This window comes from Peromyscus maniculatus, chromosome 2 (genome assembly GCF_049852395.1).
Source record: "Peromyscus maniculatus bairdii isolate BWxNUB_F1_BW_parent chromosome 2, HU_Pman_BW_mat_3.1, whole genome shotgun sequence".
Classification (NCBI taxonomy): Eukaryota; Metazoa; Chordata; class Mammalia; order Rodentia; family Cricetidae; genus Peromyscus; species Peromyscus maniculatus.
Genome location: NC_134853.1, coordinates 167,084,251 through 167,110,312, shown reverse-complemented (window position 1 = coordinate 167,110,312; position 26,062 = coordinate 167,084,251). Strand labels below are relative to the sequence as shown.

The following is a 26,062-nucleotide window of genomic DNA, read 5'->3' as shown; positions in this document are numbered from 1 at the left end:
ACATCAGCTCGTAACCATCTGTAACTCCAGTCACAGGGAATCTGATGCCCTCCTCTGGCCTCTGGGGGCATCAGGCACACACACACACACACACACACACACACACACACACACACACGGTGTATATACATCAGGTAACACACTTATGCACATTAAAAATAAGTAAAGTGGGCCAGTAAAACAGGTCAGCAGGTAAAGGCACTTACTACTAAGCATGATGACCTGAGTTCAGTCCCCAGAACCCATATGTCAGAAAGGAGAGAACTGACTCCTGCAAGCTGTGCTCTGACCTCCACACACATGCTACACTCCCTCCCCCACCCCACCCTCCCACCCCTGCCCTCCCAAACAAACAAACAAAGAAATGTAAAACAACAGCAACCTTCCCCCAACCAAACCCAAATGACCAGCGGGGCTGGTTAGGCCTGAAGAGCGGACCCTGGGGTCAATGGGAAGTGATTCTTCTCCAGGGAAACCTCATACGCTCCATAAGTGATTAGATGAAGCCCGCCCACAATCTAAGGGTGAGGATACCCTTATTTCAAGATAGTGAGTGACTCAGGAAGTTGGAGTCTTCCACAGCAACACCCAGGCCGATGTTGGGGTGGATCGCCTTGGACTCCCATCTCCAGTTACACAGAAAACTGACCATTACCTACAGGCTGCCTTAAGATCCAGTGACTGGGCCAGGGCAGTCGTTCAGCTGGTGGAGCCCTGGCTTGGCTTGAGACCTTGGGTTTCATTCCCAGAACTGTAAACAAAAAAGATCCAGATTAGCGCATCTCTCAACCCCCATCAGAGAATCTGCTTTTTGTGGTCGATGGAAATTAACAGAGACCCACAACTGGACAGTGTGCAGAGAATAAGGCTGTGTAATGTTCAACCCTAAATGTGACATCCATATCACAATCATACTCAAGACTCAGGGATTGTCTCGGGAGGGGGCGGGGCAAAGGGATGGTAAGAGTTGGTGGTAGGGAATGTCTTCAGTGAAACAGTGTTTGCAGGTCGTTACAGGGCCATTGCACACATTAACTCAGTGGCTGTGACTACATTCACAAGTCCTGTACAAAGACAGCCAGCCAAAACCCCAGCATGGACGGGGAGGGGCTCATGAAGTCCTATTCCAGCTGAGGAGCTACTGGTCACTGACGGCTGCTGAGGGTGAGCGGGTATCAGGCTCTTCGGGGATATGGTCCCTGAGAGGTTGCCTGTGCTCCGGCAAATGATCCTTCACCCATGCATGTATAGACAGCACTAAATGGCCTCCGTGGGCTTCAGTAAATAGCACGTGGAGATGGGAGGGGAAAGTGAGCGAGGTCCCCACCAGCTTGGGCCCATGGTGCTCGACGGCCCATGAGTGGCTCTGCCTTCCCCAGCTCCACCTTGCTCCTCAGCGTGTGGGTCACTGTTCTCCGAGTTGTCCCTGGTGTTGACCCTCTAGCTACCACCCAACGAGAGAGGATCAGGCTCGGGACATCCCCCAACAGCACTTCACAGTGTAATGCCAGACACAGAGTGGAGTCCAGCGCATGATCATATCCCTAGAGTCTGGCTGAGGCAAGAAGAGCTGGAGTCTGAGGCCAGCCTGCTTTCTATACCAGGACTTTGTCTCAGCAGGCAAGGGTGTCTCCTGCCAAGCCTGACAACCTGGATTTGATCCCTGGATCCACATGATAAATAGAAAGAGCCCATTCCCAGAAGCTGTCCTCTGATCTCTACACACATGCACCCATACACACATGCATACACACAAAGTGAATGAATGAATGAATAAATGAATGAATGAAAATTTTTAAAAAGGAGCCTAGCATGGTGTCTTATACTTGTCATCCCAGTGATTAAGAGGTGGAGGCAGGAGGACAGCCTCAGTTACATGAGACTGCCTTAAAAAAATAAAAGAGCAAAACAAAATTGCACCATGGGAGGAGCCTCATGGCAGTCACCTGACCCAGCAAGACAGCCCAGGTGGCACCATCTGTGTGAGAAACTGAAGCCTGTGAGACACCCCCCTCCCCCCACGCAGGCCATGTGTGGGAATGCAGAGGCCACGTTAATGTCCCCTGATGAGGCTTGGCTGAGGTGGGGTCACAGAGGTGGCCTCCAGAAGAAAAGCCACATTCACGAGAGCGACCGGGTGAGGCTGGGCTACGGCCTTCTCTTTTTAGTGTCTTGAAGCCATGCTCCTTTCCCTTGCTCTGGGGACCACAGGACAAGAGCTTGAAGCACCCAACTTGGAAGGAGGCCAGCGCTGAGGATGACCACCGTGGCTCTGACCACACTTCCCACATCCTCTTGGACTTTGCCGTGACAGAGCTCGAAGGAATTGCTTTGTCCTTACACAGATGCCATGGGAAAGGCTGGCCGGTGACTGGGAAGGTGGCGGTTCAAGGGACCCAGCAGACGCCATAACAGGCTGTCAGTCTTCTCTCAGAGATCAGGCCTCAATCTCAGCTTCCTGAGACTCGAGCAAGCAGTTTCTGGGAGGGCTATGAACAAAAGACATAGTTCCTGCAGTCGCTCCCTTTCTGCACGTCCTCTGACTGCACAAGGTTCAGCCGGTTGTTTACTGTCTGGGACCCCTCACCAACTTAGAGCTACGTGCACGGGTCAAGGGGAACGTGCGAGGCCAGCCAGCCCCCACGGCAGCTCAAGGACAAAGCCTGGGCCTGCCCCAAAATGATAACTGTAACCCCAACCAGTAAATTCAAAGGCCACATACCCTCACCCAATCATAGGATGCAAAGGCTTATCCCACCCTGCTTGTGGTTTTTCCCTTTAAAAACCCCTCACTCGGAGAGCTCAGGGCCGTCCTCCTCCACCCACTGTGTCAAGTGTTGGACACAGACCAAGCCCGGGCTTGCTTGTTATCAATAACCCCTGTGTGTTTTGCATCGGATAGCAGCTCTGTGGTGGTCTTGCTCGGGGGTGGGGTGGGGGTAGGGGTGTTGGAAGGGGTCTTGCGACTCAGGCACAACAGTGGTGGCTGTGGGGGCAGAGACCTGGGTCCACTGCTGTAGCTGACCCCTGTCCATCCTGCTGGAGACAACAGAGAGAAGCTTGGCCCAGGAACGGGGGTATTAGAGGTGGGCCTCAAGAAGACGGACTTGGTGCTCTTAACTGCTGATCACCTCTCTCCTAGAAGACCAACTTGGAAGTTGTGAACCTCAAAAATTCCGTTAGTGAGGCTGGAGAGATAGCTCAGCAGTTAAAGAACATGTATTGTTCTTTCAGAGGACCTGAGTTCAGTTCCCATCGCCCACATGGTAGCTCATGACCATCCTTAAGTCCTGGAGGGATCTGACACCCTTTTCTGACTTCCACAGGTACCAGGATTGCATGCGGTACACAGGCATACAGGCAGGAAAGTCACACATATTAAGTTTTAAAAACATCTAAGAAAAAAAAAATCAGGCTCAGAGGAGAGTGTGAGAGCACATGCCTGTAATGCCAGGACTCAGAACAGAGAGGCAGGAAGATCCAGGCAAGTTCAAGGCCACCTTGGGCTACATGTGGAAACAACAAAGACCTCAGGCTTGCTTTCTGGAACAGCACTCTGAGGAGGCACCACTGTCTGCTGCCAGACTGGGCACGGCAGGAGCTGTCTGCGCTTCCCAGGAGAAAAGAGCAAGTGTTCAATACCTGCCCCTGCACTGGTCCCCAAGGCGGACCCTGGCAACGGCAGATGACATCCTGGCTTCTGGGGTGGCCTCTGCTCTAGGGGAGCTGGGCACTCAATTGCCCACATCCTTGGTATTTAGGATTTCATGTTTTCCTCTACTGGCTCTTTTCCAAACATTTTTGTGCATTGAGTGTTTTGCCTGCATGCATGTATGTGTGCCATGCCCGTGCAGTTCTGTGGAGGCCAGAAGAAGACCTGGCTCCTCTGGAACTGGACTTAGAGATGGCTGTGAGCTGTCATACGGGTGTTGGGGACCAAACCCAGGTCCTCTGCGAGAGTAACAAGTGCTCTTAACCACCAAGCCATCTCTCCAGCCTCAGCCCTTACTGGGTCTAACAGACGGGGTGTTAAGTAGCCAACACTGGATGGTTAATCAAGGAAAAAGCAGAAGGAAGGAAAGGGGGGAGGAGGAGAAGAGGGGAAGAGAGGAAAGGCCCTTACGGGAAAGAAAGGTTCCTCTGCACAGCGGAAGATTAAGAACAGGCCATGCTGTCTGAGCATCTTATGAGGAGGGAGCAGACACTATGGAAGTCAGTATGGAGGTTCCTCAAAAACTAAAAATAGAGGTCCCATATGACCCAGATACATACCCAGAGGGTGTAACCCAGAGGACTCTACCCTATCAGAGAGACTTTTGTACAACCACGGTCACTGCTGCCCTGTTCACAGTCGCCAGACAGTGGAACCGGAATAGATGTTCATGCATAGAGAAATGAATGGGTAAAGAAAATGTGGTCTACAGAGTGAGTTCCAGGAAACCCTGTCTTGAAGAACCTGAGAGAGAGAGAGAGAGAGAGAGAGAGAGAGAGAGAGAGAGAGAGAGAGAGAGAGAGAGAGAAAATAAAATGTGGTACGTATACATGATGGATTTTTTTGTTTTTAAAAAAAACATGGTCTCCCTACATAGCCTTGGCTGTCCTGGAACTCATTATGTAGACCAGGCTGGCCTCGAACTCACAGAGATCCTCCTGCCTGCTTCCTGAGTGCTGGATTAAAGGAGCTCACCACCACACCTGGCTTTCCAGGGTGATTTTATGCAGCCATCAAAAAAAAAAAAAAAAAAAAAAAAAAAAAAAATTAAATCGTGACACCGGCAGGAAAATGGATGCAACTGGAAATCATTATGTTAAACAACATCAGCCCGTCGCAGGCAAATACTGCATGTTTCTTCTGTGTAGAACCTATGTTTAAAATACATCTGTCTGTATGTGTGGAGGGTCCACAAAGCTAGGAAGGGGAGCAGAAGGGGAGGAGGTCTTAACGGAGAAACAGAGGTAGCCATGGAGTACATGACATAAGAAAGCAGAAGGGCCTGACTGGGGGGAGGAAGAGAAACCAAGAGGGGGCTGGGGGCGGGGCAGGGAGGGGAGGGGAGGGGCGGGAAGGAGAACACAGTAGAATGACACATAGGTATGAATATGCAGAATCACCTTGCATGCTAACCTTACAAATCAAAACACCAAACTCAAGGACTCAGTAGTTAAGAGCATTCGCTTCTCTTCTAGAGGACCCAGGTTCGGTTCCAGCTCTGATGTCAAGCAGTTCACAAGCGCCAGTCACTGAAGCTCCGGCAGATCCATACCTTCTCTTCTGGCCTCCTTGGTACCCACACTCACATTGGTCACAACACTGTTGCTAACACCTTCCCTCCATGCTGACAGGCTTGGGGCTGGGCGTGAATTAGAATTCTAGTCAATGAGATGTATGGAAACGTCTTTAGACTTCGGGGAAACGTTTCCACCTATCTACAGAGAGACCAGAAAGACCTGGCGAAGGTGGGGCTGGCAGGAACAAGGGGCAGAACTTGAAGATGACTCAAGGAGACACCACAGAACCACAGAGTTCTTCTACTTCTGGCCTTCTTTATGAAATGAATGTGTAGGCCGGAGTGTCGCTCAGTGGCTGAGCTAGCATGCCTGAGGCCTTAGGCCCGGAGTCGGGTGAGAGAAAGGGAGAGAGATGAGTTAGTTTATGCCAAGCACACGGTGGCGACCTGCCTACTTGCCACGCAGCTGTTTTGGAGGCGAAGGCGGGAGGATCGACCAGTTTGAACCCAACCTCAAAAAAAGCTCTCATCACAAAGAGCTCAGTTAGCAGAAAAACAAAAGAAAACAACAAACACAAAGCAAAAAACTGCTGCCCCCTGTCTGCAGCAGACTGTGCAAGGCAAGTTTTGATCATCTCTGCTCTAGCTGACACAGTTGTGCACATCCGTAATTCCAACTCCTGGGAGGCTGAGGCAGGAAGGGTGTCACAAGTTCAAGGCTAGCCTAGGCTACTGAGTGAGTTCCAAACCAGCCTGAGCTACAAAGTAGATCCCTGTCCTCAAAACAAACAAACAAACAAACAAACAAACAAACCAAAACTCACCAAATAACAATAACAGCATAAACCCAACATCTGTTCTTGGTGTTGACCGTCACTAAGAGGTTCTTCTCCCTCACAACATGGCCTGTGGATGGGGATGCTCCAGGAAACTGGCAGATAGGGTGTGACCTGTTGAGAGGAAGATTGTACACACAATCCCAGTGCAGGATTCCCAGGTAGACACAGCCATTCAGTTTTAGGGGAGGCACCATGAGCTAGTTTTCTGCTGAAACTGAGCCCCATTCCCAACCCCTGTCGCCAGCCCAACATCTCCAGAGACTGTGTCTGGAGAAGCAGAGACTGGCTGAGATTCGGCCTTCAGCAAGGAGAGAGAATCACGGGGGAGGAGACAGGGCCACCTGAAATGGTGGCAAAGGAGGATCCCCCAATAAGTGTCTGTAGTTTGTGTTTGTTTGAGCGAGTCTAGTCCCTCCCCCTACAGAAGCCCAAGAGGGTCACCCCACGAGGCCAGGTGCTGGCGCTGAGCGGAGGCACATCACCCAATATAACGTCCACAAGTTCTCTTCTGGGGACAAATCTCCCTAAGGTTTCTGGATCTGTCTCCTCAATTTGTCACTCAACAGTTGGGCTCCTTGTAAAATCTGTATCTCAGAACCAAGGGCCTGAAAACCGGAAAAGTGCTTCTCCAAAGCCAAGATCACGTTTCCACACTTGAACCCAAACGGTGTCTCTCCAAGCAAATCCATGATCCATTCCCCACTCCCAACACCCTTTTCAGATGCTGTAAATGGTCCCTGGAGGTGCCAGGGACCTCAGGCAGTGGGGGAAAGAAAAGGGTGGTGCTCTGTTCAGGAAACCCACAGAGGGCCTGTGCGGCTGGGGATGGGCAGCCAGGCCAGCTGGCTCCACCTGTCTGACCTGCTCAGCTCACTGCCCCCTCAGGCCTGGCACAGATGCTAGGAGCTGGGCCCACTGCCAGGAGCTACCTGGGCCCTCCAGAGGTGTGCACTCACCTGTCCCTTGTCCCTTCCCCCACAGCCTCTATGCCCAGGGAAGCAGGCACTAGAACATCTCCCATGAGTCATCGGGACGCTAACCCAAATGCCAGCAGAGAAAGAACAGAACAAAGGGGAAGGGGGAAGGAGAGAGAGGGAGGAAAATCCCCAGTCCCCACACCTGAGCCCGCCTGTCCAGTCCCCTGTCCAGTCAGTCATGGGGGTGAGGCTGGGTGGGGCCCAGAGCAGTGCCTGGCCATGGTCAGGGCCAAATCTCAGGCCTGCTTTATCTCTTTCTCTAGTTGGAGAAAGCAGTTTCGCTGTCCATCCATGGGCTGACTCGGTCTACCCCAGACACTGGAACCCCCAAGACTCGGAGTTGACCATGGACGTGAAAAGGCAGAGGCAGCCGCCTCCAGGAGCACAGAGCCACTGTTAGCTGTGCCAGCTTCCTCCCCCAGACTCTGCCCTGAGCACACAGGGCCCACCTATCCCTTTGCCTTCGATAATAACACCTGGGTTCTTGGGTGTTGCCAGTTTGTTACGGGCATGGCCTGGTTTCATGGATTCACCAGGGTACTGATGACCATAGCGGGGGCCAGGGCCACTAGGGCTGGTAGCACCATTGGCAATTTCCTTGTTACTCAGGACCAAGAGGCCTGAGCAGGCAGATTTCGCTTCTCTTCCCTTCCACCCTCTGACCCCTATGCCTGGCAGGCCTAAGCCAATGGGAGCATCTGAACACACAGCCCTGTCTGGGTGGAAGGTCACAGACACAGTGTCTGCAATGAAGCCAGCTGGACGTCTGACTCTTGGGTTCTGACCATGTGCTTCTGAGCTGGCCACAGAAGGGGAGTCTCTTTGAGAGTCACAGCAGAAACAGTGAGAGTGAGTGGGGAAACTGTAGGACACGCAGGCTTTCTCACTAGACGCAGGGTGGATTCCAAACTATAAGACTCAAACCAGAAAAGCAGAGCCCGTTTTCCTGTGGTAGCAGAGGCAGAGGAAGGAGCAGGGAGGAACAGTGATGAAATTCACAGAGCCCTGGCACCAGGAGACAGCTGCCTGCTGCTGGGTGTGGCCGGGCAGGTCTGAGACCTCACTCAGGGTGTGCCTGTCTCCCACTTTACAAAGCCTCAACTAAAGCCAACACCTACACTCTGCTATCCCAAGAGGAAGTGACAAGCACAGCAGGCCTTGTTCGAGGAGCCAGGGGTCCACACTCGGTCAGTACCCTGGGCAGAGTCCCTGTGGTCCAGCTGGGACTCTCACCCCTCTTTTCTCATAGTCTGGCTTCTGCCTTCCTTTCACACCACTCCCTGGATCAAAGGTCTAAAAGAAAACCCCACGATCCCTACCAACTTCAGACTTTCCTGCTCTTACATCATCTACCACCCCCTGGGCTAGGGCCCAAACCAGTGAGCTCAGAATGCTTATTGCCTGCAGAAAACCTCAAGGCAAAGGTATAGCTCAGCATGCCCTAAGCTGGGCTAAAAGAGAAGTGTATGTGTGTGTGGGGGGGGGGGCTGTTTACCAGCTTCGATTTAGCAAAAACTAGAATTATGCATTTACATACCGAGTCCCATGATAAGTCATCTGGGATCTCCCCAAGAAGGAAGGCTGCTTGTGGTTACAGATGGTGAGTCAACGAAACACCCCTCCGAGCCAATGAGGTCAGCTTTTTGGGAAGGAACAAAAGAAGCTGTAACAAGTGAGTGGCTACTTCAGGCATTGAGCAGTGGTCCCAGAAAGACTACTGCTGAAGTCTCTGACCCAGAGTTGTCCAGCACAGGACAATCTGTCCCCTCAGGGGCTTTGGCAATGTCTGAAAATATATACGTGCTTGCTGCACTGGGTAGAGGCCGGAGATGTTCAGCATCCTAGCATGCGGGACAGTCCCCCACAAACAAGGACTATATTCTAAATATCAACAGTCCTGCGGTAGAGAAACTGCTCTGATCCTCTGAAAACCCCTTACCTTCTGTAGAATTCACCTAGAGTTACTCATGTGACCCTCAGCTTGGAGGGTTCTTGGTGGTAAGAGCTCCTCCTTGTAGCAAGGCCAATGCCATGGGCTGAGTGTCTCTGGCAGGGAACAGACCCCGGCCTGGGGTGATTTGCCAGGCCAACTTATCTCCTACCACCCAACTCTGAATACCCCATGGTTCTCACCACCATCACACTAACGACCTCACAGCTGGCTGGCACTTCCCAGGTGACCAGGAGCACTCACATTCTTTGTCTTAAGGAAGAGACGTGCGCATTTCATCTCACTCCATCAATTTTTCTGCACTTCTGACCCGCACAATGGCTACCCTGTCAAGGGTAGGAAACTGCCTGCTTTCACAGCCGTTAGAGACAGCACATGGAAGACAACAGAGTTCCGCACTCTCCAGGACCTGCAGGGCAATCTGTGGCAGGGCTGGGAGGAGACACTGGGGCTCAGAGTCATGCCAGCTTAGAGAACTCTCAAAGCACAGACCTGGGCAGAGACAACAGTCTGTCTGTGGACCTGGAGCAGAGGGAGCTCCTAAGTGTCTGTAGCAGACCCTTGCTATGGGGCCTAGCTCTCAACTGGGATTCAAAAGACTTACTGAGACTGAGGTTTAGAACCCCAATCATGCTCCCCGGAGGTCTGCCTGGGTTGCCAAAGGTTCAGCAAAGATACACAAAAACTAGACCTATGGATAGGAAGGACAGACATCCAGGATAGATAGTGGCTTTGGGCACTTGGGGCCGAAGAGCCGAAATGGACACAGCCCATGTCCTTCATTTACAAAGGAATTATTTGGGTTTTGTTTTGTTTTGCTGTCTCATGTAGCCCAGGCTGGCCCCTCCCTCTAATTTACTATGCAGCTGAGAATGACCTTGAACTTCCAATCTTCCTGCCTGTGCCTGTCGGATTACAAGTGTGCACCATCATGCCTGGTTTTATGCAAATACTCTACCAACTACACTACACCGCCCCCCAAGCCTCAGCTGATTTTTTTTACTAGTAATGTAATTGATTCTATAATTTTAACAAAATATCAGAAGGGGAGGGGCTGGAGAGATGGCTCAGAGGTTAAGAGAACCAGCTGCTCTTCTAGATGACTTAGGTTTGATTTCCAGCACCCACATAGAGACTTAAACTCTACATCCAGTATCCCCTTCTGGTCCTCATGGACACTGCATGCAGCTGGGTGCACAGACAGACATGTAGGCGAAGCACCCCACACAATAGAAATAAAATAACAAGGCTCTTCCATCCTGGGTGTTGGGCTTCCCTCACTTAGGAAAATCCCCACGGGTGTTTTAGCTGAGAAAACCATGCATTGTTGATCCTGGTCCTTGGATCCTAGGAAACTGCCCCTAAATGAGACTCTGAGAGGACCAAGGGGCAGAAGGGATAAGAGACAGTGCCCGGGGCAGAGCAGTCCCTTATCTATAGCTAAAGTCAGCTGCTGACTACAGGAGCCTGAGCCCATACTCCACAGATGCCACCTGGGAGAGGGGGACGCCGGTCACTCAGCATCCCCCCACCCCCTGCAAGCCAATGGCCTGCCACCACTGCCTGTCCCCTCAGATCAAGAACTTTCAGCAGGAGGGGGTCTGAGTGGGGGAAAACCCAGTTCTCTACCAAGCCCCAGCAGCAGGCCCTCAAGTTCCTTTTTGGGGTGCAGGCAAATCAGGGAGGCAAGGAGGCAGGAGTTGAGACTCAGGGATCAGATAAGCCACTTCCCAGTCGGTTAAGCTGAGGTACTGGCACACAGGAAGCTTGTGAAGTCTTTCTAGATCTCCTGCTCACCTCCAAGGTTGGTGACAAGGAGAGTTACACTGCTGCCATGCTCTGCCCACCAGGCCCTTGTGAGCTTGGCACCTCCTCGCCCCCTAGTCTGCTCTCACAACACGGGAAGGTGGGTTCCCCGGGCCACGCTTGCTGACAATTGTCAGACTGGCTGCCATGTTCCGAAACCAAGGTCTGCCTCTCTACCCATGCTCTCACCCCAATTTCAGACTTCATGCTTGCCAATGATTCTGCTACTCAGGGAGACATCAGGGGAGTTCAGGCACCCCTCCCCTGCTCAGTTACCCACAACCAGTGTGGGTAAATACACAGATATCCTCACAGCTGTCCACCCGTCCAGGAACTCAGAGGCGTGGTCAGAGATGGGAGGCTGATCCATGGGGCAGCTCTGTGAACGCTCTGTTAATATGAAGGGCTTTTATGCCCCCTAACATCAATAGTAAATCAAGAAACACAATGGTATGGGCATAGAGCAAAGAACCTGGGTTTGATTCCCAGCACCCACATGGCAGCTTACAACCATCTGTAACTCTAGTCTCAGAGATCTGGCTTTCACAGGAACTGCATGCACATGGTACACAGCCATCTGGCAGGTAAAGCATCCATATTCAGAAAACAACAACACAACAAAACAAAACCAAATAAACGCAACAACAACAACAACAAATCATCCCCATAGACCTGGAGCCTGTGTATGTGAATCTTTAGGGTCTAGAGCTAGGCTCTTGAAATGGCCGTCTTGGATCAATGGGAGCCAATCCAGTAACAAGTGTCCTGAAGGACAGGCAGATTGAGACAGATGTAAGGCAGGCACAGGACCAGCTGAAGAGATACATCTATGAACCAGACAAGACCCTTCCCCTGGGACTACAGAAGTGTGAGAGAATAAATTTCTCCTGCTTTAACAGTCAGGTTTGTGGTTATTTGTCTGAACACACTCCTGAAGCCAGGAGCATGTTCATCTGACAATTGCAGTTGCAAAGGAGGGGTGTGTGAGGCAGGGAGAGTCTCTGGTCAGCCAACATCCTGTTCCTGCCCTTCTCAGAATGTGACCACCACCACAGTATTCTGTTAGCAGTGTTCTTCTTGGACAAACACATCCCACTCTTCCCAACTCTGCAGTAGCTAAAACTCAGCTGTGAGCAAATCATACACTTCACACTACATGCAACCGAGGAATGAGAGAAGTCTTGTGCTCAGCTAAGCCCGCCTCTTACTCTGGCATTGCAGACAAGCTCTAGGGCACTGGACCACACTTCACACTCAGTGCCAACCCAGCTAGGGAGTGCTGGCCCTCAGGGACTCAGGCAGCCACAGAAGTGGCGGCTGAAATGGCATCCACTTTTGAGACCCAGGAACGAGACAAATGAAAAGGTGAAATCAATGGAAGCTATGAAGATATTTCAGAACACACGTGGACATGTGTAAAAAGCTCTGTGGCCCAAGGGCACGCTGTTGACTGCACCATAGCCCAGTGGCTCACGTTCAGTCTGGCTCAGGGAGAAGAGGTGCTTTTGTGTTTAACCTAATAGAATTTTTTTGTTTTGTTTTTGTTTAGCTTTTTGGAGATAGGATCTCAAGTAGCCCAGGTTGGCCTAAAACTCAATATATAGCCAAGGATGATCTTGAATTCTTTTTGGATGATCTTGAATTCTTTTTTTTTTTTAAATTAAATAAGGAACATTTCATGAATTCGGTTGTCATCCTTGTGTAGGGGCCATGCTAATCTTCTCTGTATGGTTCTAGTTTTAGTATATGTGCTGTCAAATTCTGATCCTCCCGTTTCCCTCTCCTCACCCTGAGACTACAAGTGTGTGCCACGAGGCCTGGCCTGTGTGGTGCTAGGGACTGAGCCAAGGGCCTGCTCATACCAGGCAAGCACTCTACAAACCTAGCTCCACCCTTCACCTCCTTTGAGGGATAGTCTTCATATTCTGTGGCCCAAGCTGGCCTGAATTTATTATGTAGTCTAGGCTGGCCTTGAACTTGTAGCAATTCCCCTGCTCAAACCACCCAATTGCTCAGATTATAGGCATGGGCCACCACACCCAAACCGTTTAAGACACCAGGGACACTTCATCACAGCTCCACTTCCTGCTCTGCCTCCTTGCAGGGTTACAGAGCCCTCAGTGTTGAGCTACATCTGTATTCACGACTGCTACTCCCTCTGCCTGGCTCTCCCTGAGGTACCGCCAGGGTATTCCCCACAAGGAATAAAAACCACCGGTGACATTTTGGCAGGGGGGGGGACCCCACCCTCCTCCCTGTTGACTCTGCCCTGCTATGTCAGCCTCCGGCACAATACTGACACACAACACACAAAACCGTAACGCACCAGACGTCTGATTCCCTTCTAACCCACAGAACATGGCACAGAAGGCAGGTGCCACCCCACGCTGCCCCAGCATATATGACTTTCTTTGGGGCTGGCGATAGGGCTCAGTGGTAGAAGCCTTGCCTAGTACGGACAAGGCCTTGGGTTTGTCCCCCAGCACTGCCAAGATAAAACAGTGACAGCCTCTTGCTGGGCATGTGGTGAACGCCTGTGACTTCAACATTCAGGAGTCCGAAGCAGCAGGCTTGAATCTGAGTTTAGCAAGTCTCTGTCTCAAAACCAGCTGCCTCCCTTGCTGGAAGGCTGAAACTAAAGACCTTCTCCTTGTCCACTTTAAAGAAGCGAGGGCGGACTTTGAGCCGGAAGGGGCTCCGTGAGGTCAGAGGCCTCCAGGAGCTGGAGAAAGCCCTGGTCAGCAGCCGGAGGGAAGCCAGGGGCTTCAGCACAACAGAATGCATGAATTCCGCCAAGCGGCTGAATGACCTTGAACGCCCTTCCCCAGGTGAGGCTGAGTCACTGGATAAGACCTTGATGACAGCCCTGAGCAGGACCTAGTGAAGCTGTGCCAGGACTCCTGACCCAGAGGAGGGAGGTGACAAGAAGTGTCTTCAAAGCCACTGAATTTGTGAATATCTGATAAACGGCAACAGAAAACTGTCATGGCCACCATGATGACAACGATGGCGGTGATGATGGTCCCCACCAATCATGTGGCCAGAGGTTCTAGGTACCTTCACACCCATCAGTTCCTTCACTGAATCACACGACACAAAGCCATGCCAACTCTACGACCACACTTATTCCTCATGATGTAACCTGCCTACGTCTCAGTGTCCTCACACATTCAAAACAGGGACACGTTAGGGACTTCAGAACATCGCTCCTGCTGTAAGAAAGGTAATATCTGCAACACGCTTGACAGTGCCTGTGTTAAGGAGCTCAGTACACGCTTGCCCTTCATACATCACCTCCTGTCAACCTGACCACATTCTCAAGTTTGTGAGGCACACACACAATGTCTTGCTTTTTGTGAACCTGGAGCACAAAGCCTTCGATGTGGGTGGACCGGGTATTTGGGAGTGAGTAACCTTCCTCATTCAAACTACTAGCAACTCCGAGAGGGAGACCAGATGGAATGATTCACTGCAAGACGAGTCGAGCTGTGGAGAGTTGAACTCTGGCCCAGGATCACTCAGGAACTGAGGGGTACAATGGGGACTGTCGCATACCCAGACTACGTGCTTTTAGATTATTCCACAGACTTGAGGAAAACCAGAAGTGTTATCTCCAGCACAATCATTAGGCTGATGTGAGAACAATCTACATAAACGAAGACAATCAGCAGTGTCAGTGTGCTGTCTGAGGGTGTGTTTCTGGGTGCTCCAGAGAGGTGCGATTCCTCAGAGAGAGAGAGAGAGAGAGAGAGAGAGAGAGAGAGAGAGAGAGAATGAATGGCAGAAATGGGGAAGGCTTGTTCCCCCACCACCCCAACTCAGTGGGATGATGTGGCTGATGAGCAGCTTCAAAAGAATGGAAATTTTGCTATACTGGGTTTTCTATAGTCCTGGGGATTGAATACAGAGCCTTGTGCATGCCAGGCAAAGCACTCTATCACTGAGCTATGACTCATTCAATTAAACACCTTCTTCGCGCGCGCGCGCGCGCGCGCGCACACACACACACACACACACACACACACACACACACACACACACACCACAGGGGGGGAGGGTTATCAAGCTGGCCTCAAAACTCACAGAAATCCACCTGCCTCTGCCTCTAGAGTACTGGAATTAGAGATGTAAGCTACCCACATCCGGCTTTTTAAATTTTTTGGACAGTCTCTAGCTCTGGCTGGCCTGGAATTTGTTATACACTAAGAATGACCTTGAATGATGGGCATGGTGGCTGTATCAGCACTGGGGAGGCAGAGGTAGTTGTATCTCTGTGAGTTTTGGCCAGCCTTGTGTACATAGAGAATTCCAGGCTAGCTAGGGCTACAGAGTGAGACCTTCTCTCAAAATAAATGAATAAATAAACAGATAAATAAAGTAAAGGAAAGAAAGAAAAAGATAAAAAAAAAAAAGAATGACCTTGAACTCCTGATCTTTCTGCCTCCACCTCCCGAGGCCTGGAATACAAGCTCTGTGTCCAGTTTATCCAGGGTTAGGGAACAATCGAACCCAAGGCTTTGTGCATGCCAGGCAAGTATTGTATCTATTAGATTCCATCTCCAGCACCTAAGTAGCTTTGAGGGCACAACAAAATCCTCAGCAGATGCCAAAGTGGGGGTTCCTACAGAGCTGCTGGTCCCACAGGGCAGCTGGGGCAGTGGACAAGGGACTTTGCATGTGGGAACAAAAGAGAGAGGACTGAACACAGCCACTGCCTGATCTTTGACAGGCCACCATGACAGTCTTCTAATTCTGCGGGTCCCTTTGTTTGTGGGTCCCCCAGGGCAGAGAGTAGGAGGGACCCCGATTGTACTTTCTGCACAGTGCTGAGCTGCTGTCCCCAGCAAGGTCTCAAGATCCGATCCTCTGGCCAGGAAGACAGTACAGTCCTGTCTGTAACCCGGGACTCAGAGGCCAGAGGGTGGGGAGCTCAAGGCCAGCATGGACGACTTAGACCCTGTCTCAAAATAAAAAAGAGAGGATTAAGGAGATGGCGTTAGCAGTTAGCAAATGAAGACAGCAAGCTTGAACACTGGCCTGGGGTCCCCAAAACCCATATAATTGCTAGCTGGGCATGGTGCACCACCTCTAATTCCAGCTTGGAAAGCAGAGACAGGGAATCTCTGTAAAGAGAAAGTGAGCATGCCTTTAATCCCAGCACTCGGGAGGCAGAGGCAGGCGGATCTCTGTGAGTTCGAGGCCAGCCTGGGCTACCAAGTGAGTTCCAGGAAAAGGCGCAAAGCTACACAGAGAAACCCTGTCTTGAAAAAAAAAAAAAAAAAGAGAAAGTGAACTAGCAAGACTAGCCATATATATCAGTGAGCTCTGAGGTTGATTGAGAGACCCTGCCCATTGAATAAGACGGAAGCCATTGAGGATAGCTTCCACATGCATATACAACCCCCAACATGTGCTTGTATACATGCAAGCAAGCATATACATACACATGCATACATGCATGTAGTTGAAATTAAAATAAAATGATAAAAAGCAAAAAGAGGGTAGGGGTATAGCCTGATGATAGAGTGCTTGCCCAGTATGTGTGAGGCCCTGACTCCTGCGATGGAAGCAAGGGACTTGTTGGCTTGAGGTAGGGATTAGAAGCGTCTGCGACCTTCACTGTGACTGTGGGGACCAGTGGGGCCACATGATCCCTCACTGGTGGTAGGTTTTAAGATAATGGGATGGTTGTGTTGGTGGCATGATGGTGGCCACAGCGGCCTTTACAACAGTAGAGTGAAAGTGGCCGTCCCAGCCGCTGTCATTCCAAGTCCATTTTAATTAATAATATTGCAAGACAAGGTGACCATCTGAGGAAGCTTAACACTGGCATTAAGAATCAAACCAGGTATGGTGAACGCCTTTAATCCTAGCACTTGGGAGGCAGAAGCGGATGGATGGATCCCTGTGAGTTTGGGGCTAGCCTGGTCTACATAATGAGTTCCAGGACAGCCAGGGCTACATAGAGAGACCCTGTCTCAATTGAAAAAAAAAAAAAAGGAAGAGAGAGAAGAGAGCGAGAGAAAGAAAAAGAAGAGAAGAATCAACCAGGGAGCTAGGGAGACGGCTCAGGGCTAAGGATGCTCAGTTACACTCACCTCCAGGTTACACTCGCCTCGCCTTGTTGGGGATGGAGACAGGAAGCTCCTGGGCTTTACTGGCTGACAGGCTAGCTCCAGTTTCAGTGAGAAACCCTGCCTCAAGAGAGGGTGATAGAAAAGGAAACTCAAGGACCTTTTCGCACTACTATGAGCTCACACAGGCATGTGTACACACATGTTCAAACACATGACACACACATGCCCACAAGAAATAAAACCAAAGCCGATTAACTTTTGAATAAACAAAGTCAAGGCTATGGATGAACGTGGTCAAAAGTCAACTAACCCTGGGCGCCTAACACCACACACACAAGATCTCTGTAGCCACCTTTGTCTTTTTTTTTTTTTTTTAATGCCAATTGGGGGCTTTTTACTTCATTTAAATATCTGCAGTGCTACATCTAAAAAAAAATAAAAGCAGTAACTTTTAGGAAGGGGAAGAGAGAAATATTTGCAAAGCAAAATTAAAAAAAAATCAATCAATCAATCAATCAAACAAACAAACAAAAAAACACCCCAAACCCACTGGATTCTATCAGTGAGGATGCTTCTTCTGTCTTAGTGGATGTATTGAATATGGACACAAGTCAAGAGCTTTACCACTGATGCGCTGCCCACAGCTGCAGGGGCGTCCTGCTCGATGGCTATATTTTATAGCGCCAGTCTACACAGTACCTCCTAACATACGCCCAGTACATCTCTCTCCTCTTCCCCCTGAATCAGGGTCTCGCTCTGTAGCCCAGCTTGGCTTCTGACTCTCAGTCCTCCAACCTCAGCCTCCTGAAAGCTGGGATTAAAGGTGTGTAAACCCACCTAGCTAGCTCATAAGCCCAATTTCATGAATGAGATGAATGACCAAAGCCAAGAAGGTTAATTTCTACCTCTAGATTCACAAAGCTAGTGACAGAGATGGGAAGGAGAGATGTGACAGGTCCCTGAGCCTAAAGCCATGTCGAGACTGGGATGCTCAGGCATCAAGGAGTTCCAAGGTTCCCTGTGGGAGGAGAGAAATGAGCTGTACCAGGTGCACAGGTACCTGCGTGGTGCCACCTCCCAGGCTTCCACTAAAGCAGCGGTCCTGCAGATGTGCTGAACCCTTGAGCCTGAAGCCTGAGCTCTACAGTCTGGGAAGAGTGGGTCTTGCGGCCACCACAGGCTGCAGGGCAGCCATCTAACTCTTCCATCTGTCCTTCTGGTATTTGTTACTGTGTGTCATGCAAAACCACCTCCAGCCTCAGCCTCCTTCATATTTCTCAAATACACTAGATGCAGGGCTCTACACATGCTGGCCTTTCTGTCTACAAAGCTCCCATCTTCCTCTCTGTCAGACTCGTCCTCAGTGACTTCCCGCACACAGCGACCGTCTGATGAAGAAGTGGGTGAGTCCGCCTGCCTATTTTCTTGTGTATCCGCCTGATCTCGTGAAGTCAGAGGTCACATGTCCCCTAACAGTGACCTCTTTTTTACCCTGACATCTGGCGACACCTCCTAGGGCAGTTGCCAGTCACCAGGGTAGTAAAGTATAACAACAGGGTACCATATTCCTGGGGGTACTCTGCCTGGATGCTATGAGGAGGCAATACGGGGATTTGTCTAGGTTTAGCAGTATTAGTAATGTGTACCAAGGGTTCAGGGTGAGAAGCAAAAAAACATTCTGCGGCTGCCAAGCCTGGTAGTCAGGGATCCTTGAGACTTGGAAGAAGCTAGATTGACTGAGCCAGGCAGTGCCCTGGTCCTCAGGCTGGGGTTGCTCAGGAGAATGGCCGGTCACTAACATTCAGCACTGATGCCAACAGGTCCTGGGGTACCAGATGATCCTGTCCCCAAATAGCCCAGACGAGCCTTCAAGGTTGATGTTCAAATGCACACACCCTCCCTCTCTTCCCTAGCATAGCCATGCTGGCCATTACTGTGGAGTACAAGGAGCAGCCATTTGTCAATGAGTTCTCTCAGAACTGCAGACAGAGGCAGAACTGGCTGTATACAACCTAATACTGTACCACTTTGTCCCTGGATGTGACATTTTATACAAGAGGCCCAGTCATGTCTAGATTCATGAGCCCAAGCATGGATTGTAAAGAAGGCCACAGGTCTCTGCAGAGTCCTGCTCCTGTAGCCTGCCAGACATGGAGCTGGGGGAGGTATGGCAGCATGCCCCTATAGGTGTGGGATGGCCATCTAAGGTTAGGTAGCTAGATATTGGGGGCCTTAGTGACCGCTGAGGACGAACCCCCCTTCCTGTTTCCCCGGTTATAATACAAATGGAAACATTTAATTGCTTCCTTAAGATTTAAAATGCCAAATACAGGGGTGGAGGAACCTCGGCTTTGTTGCGGCTCCTTAAGAGAAAGCTAATTCCCTGGTCAAAAGACTAGAACAGAAGTCCCACCTCTGGCTGGGCACGGAGCTCTGACATCCTAAGCTGCTCTGAAACATTACATACTCTTGTCTCCTCCTTTTAAGAGTTAATCCACTGGGACCTGTCCACCACCTGGCCGGAAGTCTGCCCTTCCCCCCACCCCCACCCCACCCCACACACATCCAGGGAACGGGATTCTACCGAAGACATGCTAAGAAGATGGGAGAAATAAGTATCCCCTTGGTGAGATGACGCACCTGTCCTTTCGGAAGCGCCTTCCTCCACGCCGCCGCCTCTAGCCGACTCCCATCTTACACAGCTCGAGCCCAGCACTCACTACAGAGCCTGCTGCTCTGAGAAGCCTCTTTCTTTCCCAGCACTTTTTCTTTGGGATTCTGGGTAAGGACCAAGCCTTTGGTACCCGCTCTCACGCTCTCTCTGCAGCCGGCCACTCCAGCCCTCACGCTGGCCGCCTCCATTGCAAAAGGCATGGTTTTCCTTCTGCTTTCCCACCTCCCTCCGCCTGCACTTGCTTGCTCTGTTTTCTCTCACATTCTAGTAAAACTGTCCTCTGCCTTCTGAGTCCGTTCTTAAATTCATTTATTAACGACACTAAGAACCCAAAAGGGCCGGGTGGCGGCGGCACACGCCTTTAATCCCAGCACTCAGGAGGCAGAGCCAGGCGGATCTCTGTGAGTTCAAGGCCAGCCTGATTTACAGAGTGAGATCCAGGACAGGCACCAAAGCTACACAGAGAAACCTGTCTCAAAACAAAACAAAACAAAACAAAACAAAACAAAACAAACAAAAACCAAAAAAACAAAAAACAAAAACAAACAACAACAACAACAAAGGGAAACCTTTAACACTGGCCTGGGAGAGGGGGGCACCTGGGACTTGGCCCCTGCTGCTCTGGGAAGGGGCAGGGAATGCTAAGGAACAATAAAGCAGTGTGCTAAGGCTAGGCGGAGCTCCTCCCAGCAGGGCACTCACAGTTCCGTGGGGGACTGGGGGTGAAGGCTGAAATGCCCCCTGCTCCAACATTGCAGCATTAATCTACGCGAAGGAAGCTGAGGCAGGAAGATGCCTTGAGCTCAAGACCAGCTTAGGCTACATGGTAATAGTTTGTCTTATACACACACACACACACACACACACACACACACACACACACACACACCATCCAAAGACTAAACCTCATACAGAGCACAACTTTAGTGACCCAAGCATTTTTTTTTTCTCTCCCTAATAAAATCCTCAGTACAGCTCTGGGAGGCAGAGGCAGAGCCCCACCTGTGGATGGGAAAGAGGACCTGGGAGTCACCGACTAGGTTGGTCAACACAGGGGTGCTAGAGACTTTCTCACACCCAAGACAGATCAAAGATGGAAAAAAAATGCCCCAAGCAAAACTCCCCCAAAGAAATCTTTTCTCTCCAGAGATGATGATATCAAAGGACATTTTGTTACTTCTTGGAAATTCTTCTCCTTCCCAGGGCTGCACAACCCAGCAGTTTTCTGTAATTATCACTAAAGTATTCGGCCTAGTTCCTGCCTCCTTCGCACACTTTCACACAGACAGGAACATCAGCTCAGTGGTTACCTGAGCTCCGTGGCGAGCAGGTGCGCAGCCTTTGGGCCCCTGTAGCCCTGGCCTTGGCTTCCAAACTCTGGCAACGTCTCCAAAAGCCCCCAATCTGTGCGGTCACAGAGGGGAGCAGCCCCGCTCTGAACAAGCCCAGGCAAGCCCAGGCACAAGCCCTGCTCAATCCTCCTCAAGGCACCAGGAGGCTCCCGGGATGGAAGACGCCTCTCCAGCTCGGCGTCACAGGAGTTGGGGGTCGCTCCAGATGGTTGGTGCGGCCACATCTCCGTCACCTGGAAAGAGAAAGGGAAGCAAAGTGAGCAAAAGGCAGAGCGCGCCGGGACGGTGCCAACAGGTTCCCCAGGCAGGCGCCCCGGGGCGCCGGGGTCACGCTGGCCTGTGTGCTGGCCAGACCCCGGGGAGGTGGCCGGGGCACCACAGAGGGACCAGGCAGTCGGGCTGGGGTCACATTGCGCGAGTTGCAGACATTGGGTCCCGAGCCTCCGCCTCCCCTCTGCCGGGGTTGGCTCTTCCCCAGCGAGAGCTCAGAGTTTGCGCAGCGCCCCTAGCCTCAGCTCGCTGCCCAGTCCCAGGGCGTGCCACCCTAGGGCCGATATCAGTGTGCACCCGGGCCATCACGATCCTTCCGGGGTCCCTTCGCCTCTCTGCGATGAGACCGAAGCCCGAGTGGGCCTATAATAAGCAAATAGAAACCACGAGGACACTCGCCACAATGCCCAGCCCGCGGGGTAGCTCCCCGGGAAGAGGGCAGAAGAGTCCCACGTCTATGTCACTAAGTATGGAAACGTCCTCTCTGAGAACATGCCAGCTCAGAATGTTCGGATGTCCTACGCAGCCCCAGATTCTAATGCCAGGAACAAGCACCCTGCTGTGGCCACTGCCCGTTTGACCTGTCCTGCCCCTCCCCCCCCCCCCACTCACTGTGCCCCTAGTTCTGGCACCGCCAAGACGCTGGGGTAACCCAGCTCCTCACTCACGTCTTAACAAGGCAAGCTGGTCCCAGGAGGGAGGGAGACGCACCGGGTGCATGGCGCTCTTGAGCTGGGAGCGCAGGGCAAGATACCAGGAGTGGGGCAGGGCTTTTGTACTAACTCAGACTGAAGTACAGAGCTGAGAGCCGCAGGGAGGAGTCTGGGCAGCGGGCCAGGCACGCGCCTCCCATTTCTCACGGTTTCTTCTCTATCCAGTGCCTATGGCGCAGGACCCCCCTTGAAGTTGGTAGAGAGGCACAGTGTGGACAGCCCTGAAGCCTGCCCTGCCCTGTGGAAAGGGGAACTCCACCTCTCATCCTGTCCCCAGCCATTATGTATCCCAGGGTCAGCCAGGATGCTCCAGAGACAAACTGCACTTGGGTCCACTGTACCCAGGTACTAAAGTCACAGGCTCACGGTGACTCCTGTTATAAACACCTCTGCCTTGGCAGAAATCCTTTGGCAGCAACAGATCCTCCTTGCAGACTTACACCCATGCACACTACCTCCAGCTCTCCACACACTTGGAATTCACACTTCAGCTGGGCTCTGTGAGCACAAAAGGGCACGGCCTCTGTGAGATTTAAGCCGTCCCCATTACCAGAGAAAAGCTCTCTGAAGCGAGAGGGAGAGACCCCATTCCTCCTACATGGGAGGAAAAGGGTTCTGGGGAAGAGAGAGGCAAACACTGCCCGGGCAGACAGGAACCACATGTGGGTAGTGATCGCTTGGTGTCCCCATTTCACAGAAGAGGATACTGAGCTCATTAGGATGAGAGTGTGTATTCTATTTTCCCAGGCTTCTAGTATCTGGGAGATCTCAAGAGACCTAGAGTGAGCCCAGAGACTCATGACCAACGCCAGGCACAGGGGGACGGCTGCCGAGCAAACCCAGCCATTGCAGGGGTGGTAGGAATTACCCTCATTTTCACCTCCCGTGAGGTCTTCAGGGTCCCTGGAGAAGGAGGCTGGTGGCCACGGAGGCAGCACTCAGCAAGGCATTTGTTTTTTAAGACAGAGTCTCTCTACGGACCCCTGGCTAGCCTGGAACTCACTATGTAGACCAGGTTAACTTCAAATGCACAGAGATCTGCCTGCCTCTGCCTCTTGAGCACTGAGATTAAATGGGTGTTCCATCACGTGAAGCTAGGGCAAGGTTTTGTGGACAGGCAAAGTAGGTTCTCCTTCTGACTCACTGTGTGACCTTCGGCACTAATGAGTACACACACACACACACACACACACACACACACACACACACACACACACCTTTCCTCATGTGGGCTCTTGTAGCACTAGGCATCATCTTAACTTTCCCTGGGAAGTTGGGGGTGGGGGGGATTTTGGTCAGTTTTTCAAAGAATCTTTTGAGATGACCCCTGGTCCTTTCTAATTTACAAATGAGGACCAGGAAGCCAAAGTTACCCTTGTCACAGTGAGGGAGAGCATGAATGACTACATGAGCCCTACCCTGGGAAGCGGGGCTCACAAGGACTGCAGTAATTGCTGACACACAGCAGACATCCCCATGCATCCACCCGCTCACCTAATGAGCCCCTGGGGAGCACCTGCTATGTCACGGGCTTGAAGAACGCCCTTCATTCTGTTCTCCACAGGGACAGACCCACGGGAGCACTCAAATCTGGGTGCTCCATCTCCACTGGCTCTCTCTACCCTACTTTTCTCTGAGAACTATCAAAATGCCTTGATGTGGGTAGGCAGCTCACAGTCAGATAGACACACTGTGTAGATACTAGATTCCACCCAGAGAAAACCAAGAAAGCCCAGTTCCTACTCACTTTCCCATCCTTGGGGGCTGCATCAGTCCAGGTCCCTTTTTCTTCTTAATAACGTCACTGTAAAAATCAGATTTTTTTCCCTTATGGTGGGGAACAAACCCAGGGCCTTGTTCCTGCCAAGAAGCAGATCCTCAGCTCTTGGTTTTGTTTGTCTTTATTTTGTTTTGTTTTTGAGGCTATGTGGCACAGGCTAGCCTTGAACTCATGGTCCTCCTGCCTCGGCTGCCTGCATGCTGGATTGACAGAGATGTGCTTTGATATCTGGCTAAGGACTGTTTTAGGGAGGCCTCTCTGATAGACAAGCTCAGTCCTACCTCTCCTCAGTTTTTGTTGTAGAACCTTACAATAATCATCCGCACTTGGAGCTGCACACCTGGCCTCCAGGTGATGTAGGCGGTCTCTAGAGAGAGGGAAATTCACAGAGGCATGAACAATGTCAGCTGAGCCCCCAGGAACACCAGCCCATGTCCCCAGACACAGCTGTCATATGGTGCTCCAGGAAACCTTGGTATCTCCTATATGACCACTGATGCCAGAAGTAATTATGGCTACTGATCATTGTCCTCTCTAACATGATCTATAGAGTGCTCTAGATGTTTCTACATCCAAGTCATCCAGGAAACCAAGGAGCACTGATCTCCTGTGCAGATACTGTGTATGAAAGGGACGATTTTCAAAGGAGTTTGAAAATGTTCTAGAATAAAGAACAGTGATGGTTGTATGATATGGTGGTTTGAATGTGATATTAGTCTGGAGCATTTGAATGCTTGGTCCCCAGTTAGGAGCGTTGTTTGGGAGGATGCACACATCTGTAACCCTAGTGTTCCCATGGTGAGATGGGAGGTGGGGACAGGAAAATCCAAGCAAGTTCTTGGGCCAGTAGCAAAAACAAGAGGCCATGTCTCAAACAAGGTGGAAGGTGAGGATCTGAGGTTGTCCTCTGACCTCTACACCTGTGCTGTGGTGTGCACACAGCAGCACACACATACACACTCACACCCATACCCACACCCACACACTCACATGCACAAAGATTGAAAAGGAATAAGAAAAGAGGCCTTAGCAGTAGTGCACTTGTCCAGCATCAGAGGCCCCATACTCTTTCCCCAGCATTAAAAAGGGAAAGGGGGCCAGGCAGTGGTGGCACACACCCTTATTCCCAGCACTCAGGAGGCAGAGGCAGCTGGATCTCTGTGAGTTCAAGGCCAGCTTGGTCTACAAAGTGATTTCCAGTCCAGCCAGAGCTACATAGTGAAACCCTGTCTCGAAAAACCAAAATGGGGAGCGGGGAGGGACAAAGCCATTTTCAAATTATTTCTTCCCGACCCAGCTGGTTCCCCGAAAGTCTACCCACTCCCCTAGCCTAGAAGCTCTCATTTGTTGGTAGGTGACAAGAAATCAGGCATCCCATGGCTGCAGCTGATCTGAGGCCCTGAGTCAAGAGACCTGGGCAACCCATTTCTTCCCCTCCCTCAGACAGGACTCCAGGGATACTGCCCCAAACTAGACCCTGCAGAAGAATAGTGGTTTGGGAAAGGGGCTTTTCCACTACTGCCTCCCATCAGAGAGATGTTGGATGTGGAGACACACAGGCCAGTGCACATACTTGTGTTTGCATTTGTGTGCACACACGTGTACACGTGGCATAGGGAGAGGTGCTCCAAGGAGCCTACCGAGCACGCAGAGACCCATGGCCTCATCAAGCACAGTCTCCGGGCTTTGTCTCCATAACAAAGCCATCTTGACTTGGCTTGGCAAACAGATCACACCAGATTAAAAACCGAAACCAGCTGGCACACTGTGCCAACTTCAGTGATGTTCACTGTGTGCCCAGAACTGTCACTGGGCACCTGAACTCCAGCAGCCTGAAGGTCCTGCCAATTTGCCAGCTCCTAAAGCTGCCCTGTGGCTCCTGAGTCAGATCAGCCTTTTTCTGATCAGGGACCAAGGAGAGCCTCGTTCTAAGACAAAACTGATTATCACTCGTAGCTAGATGGATAGCTATTTCATCAATAAGCATACAGACACATAAACGCCATCGGTCAAGACTACTCTGCATCCGAGGGTCTGTATCCAATTTGTTCCCTCTGCAGCTCCATGCAGTCCCCAGGTCTGGGCTGACAAGATGGCTCAGTGGGTAAAGAGGCTTGCTGCAAAGCCCGAGGAACTGAGTTTGATCCCTAGATCCCACATGGGAGAAGGAGAGGATCAACTTGCATAATCTGTCCTTTGACCTCTCCACAGGCTCCTGTGAGTTCCTGTGTTACTTGCAGGCATGGCTGGAGGCCGAGGCAGGAGGATCACTATGAATTTGAGGTCAGTTGGGCTCCCTCACGAGACCTCCAAAAACTAAAAACTAAAAAAAAGAAGGGAAGAAAGAAAGAAAAAAAATTAAAAAAAAAAAAAGCCGTTTTGTCAAGTAATTTGG

General features: G+C 51.1%; 1 protein-coding gene, 1 long non-coding RNA gene and 1 other non-coding gene across 3 annotated transcripts; 1 reads left to right on the top strand and 2 right to left on the bottom strand.

Moving 5' to 3' along the window:
- Window positions 1-349: 349 nt before the first annotated feature.
- Window positions 350-22,079, bottom strand: LOC121827463 (uncharacterized). The gene is made up of 4 exons (XM_076565673.1): window positions 21,787-22,079; window positions 20,863-21,137; window positions 6,053-6,178; window positions 350-751 (listed from the first exon to the last, which is right to left on the bottom strand). The coding sequence occupies exons 2-4, from the start codon at window positions 21,126-21,128 to the stop codon at window positions 700-702; spliced, it is 444 nt and encodes a 147-aa protein (XP_076421788.1). The 5' UTR covers window positions 21,129-21,137; window positions 21,787-22,079; the 3' UTR covers window positions 350-699.
- On the bottom strand, window positions 12,462-12,563 carry LOC121827689 (U6 spliceosomal RNA). Its single transcript, XR_006070007.1, has one exon. It is a non-coding gene; the product is annotated as a U6 spliceosomal RNA (small nuclear RNA).
- On the top strand, window positions 21,041-24,360 carry LOC143272072 (uncharacterized). Its single transcript, XR_013049484.1, has 2 exons — window positions 21,041-21,160; window positions 22,053-24,360. It is a non-coding gene; the product is annotated as an uncharacterized LOC143272072 (long non-coding RNA).
- Window positions 24,361-26,062: the final 1,702 nt, after the last annotated feature.

Coding starts and splice junctions, on each gene's coding strand:
- LOC121827463 (XM_076565673.1), bottom strand. CDS start 21,128: ATGTGGCCGCACCAACCATCTGGAGCGACCCCCAACTCCTGTGACGCC. Junction 6,179..20,862: donor CTGCTCGCCACGGAGCTCAG/GTAACCACTGAG, acceptor TCCTCTCAACAG/GTCACACCCTATCTGCCAGT. Junction 752..6,052: donor TATGCTGTTATTGTTATTTG/GTGAGTTTTGGT, acceptor TTTTGTTTACAG/TTCTGGGAATGAAACCCAAG.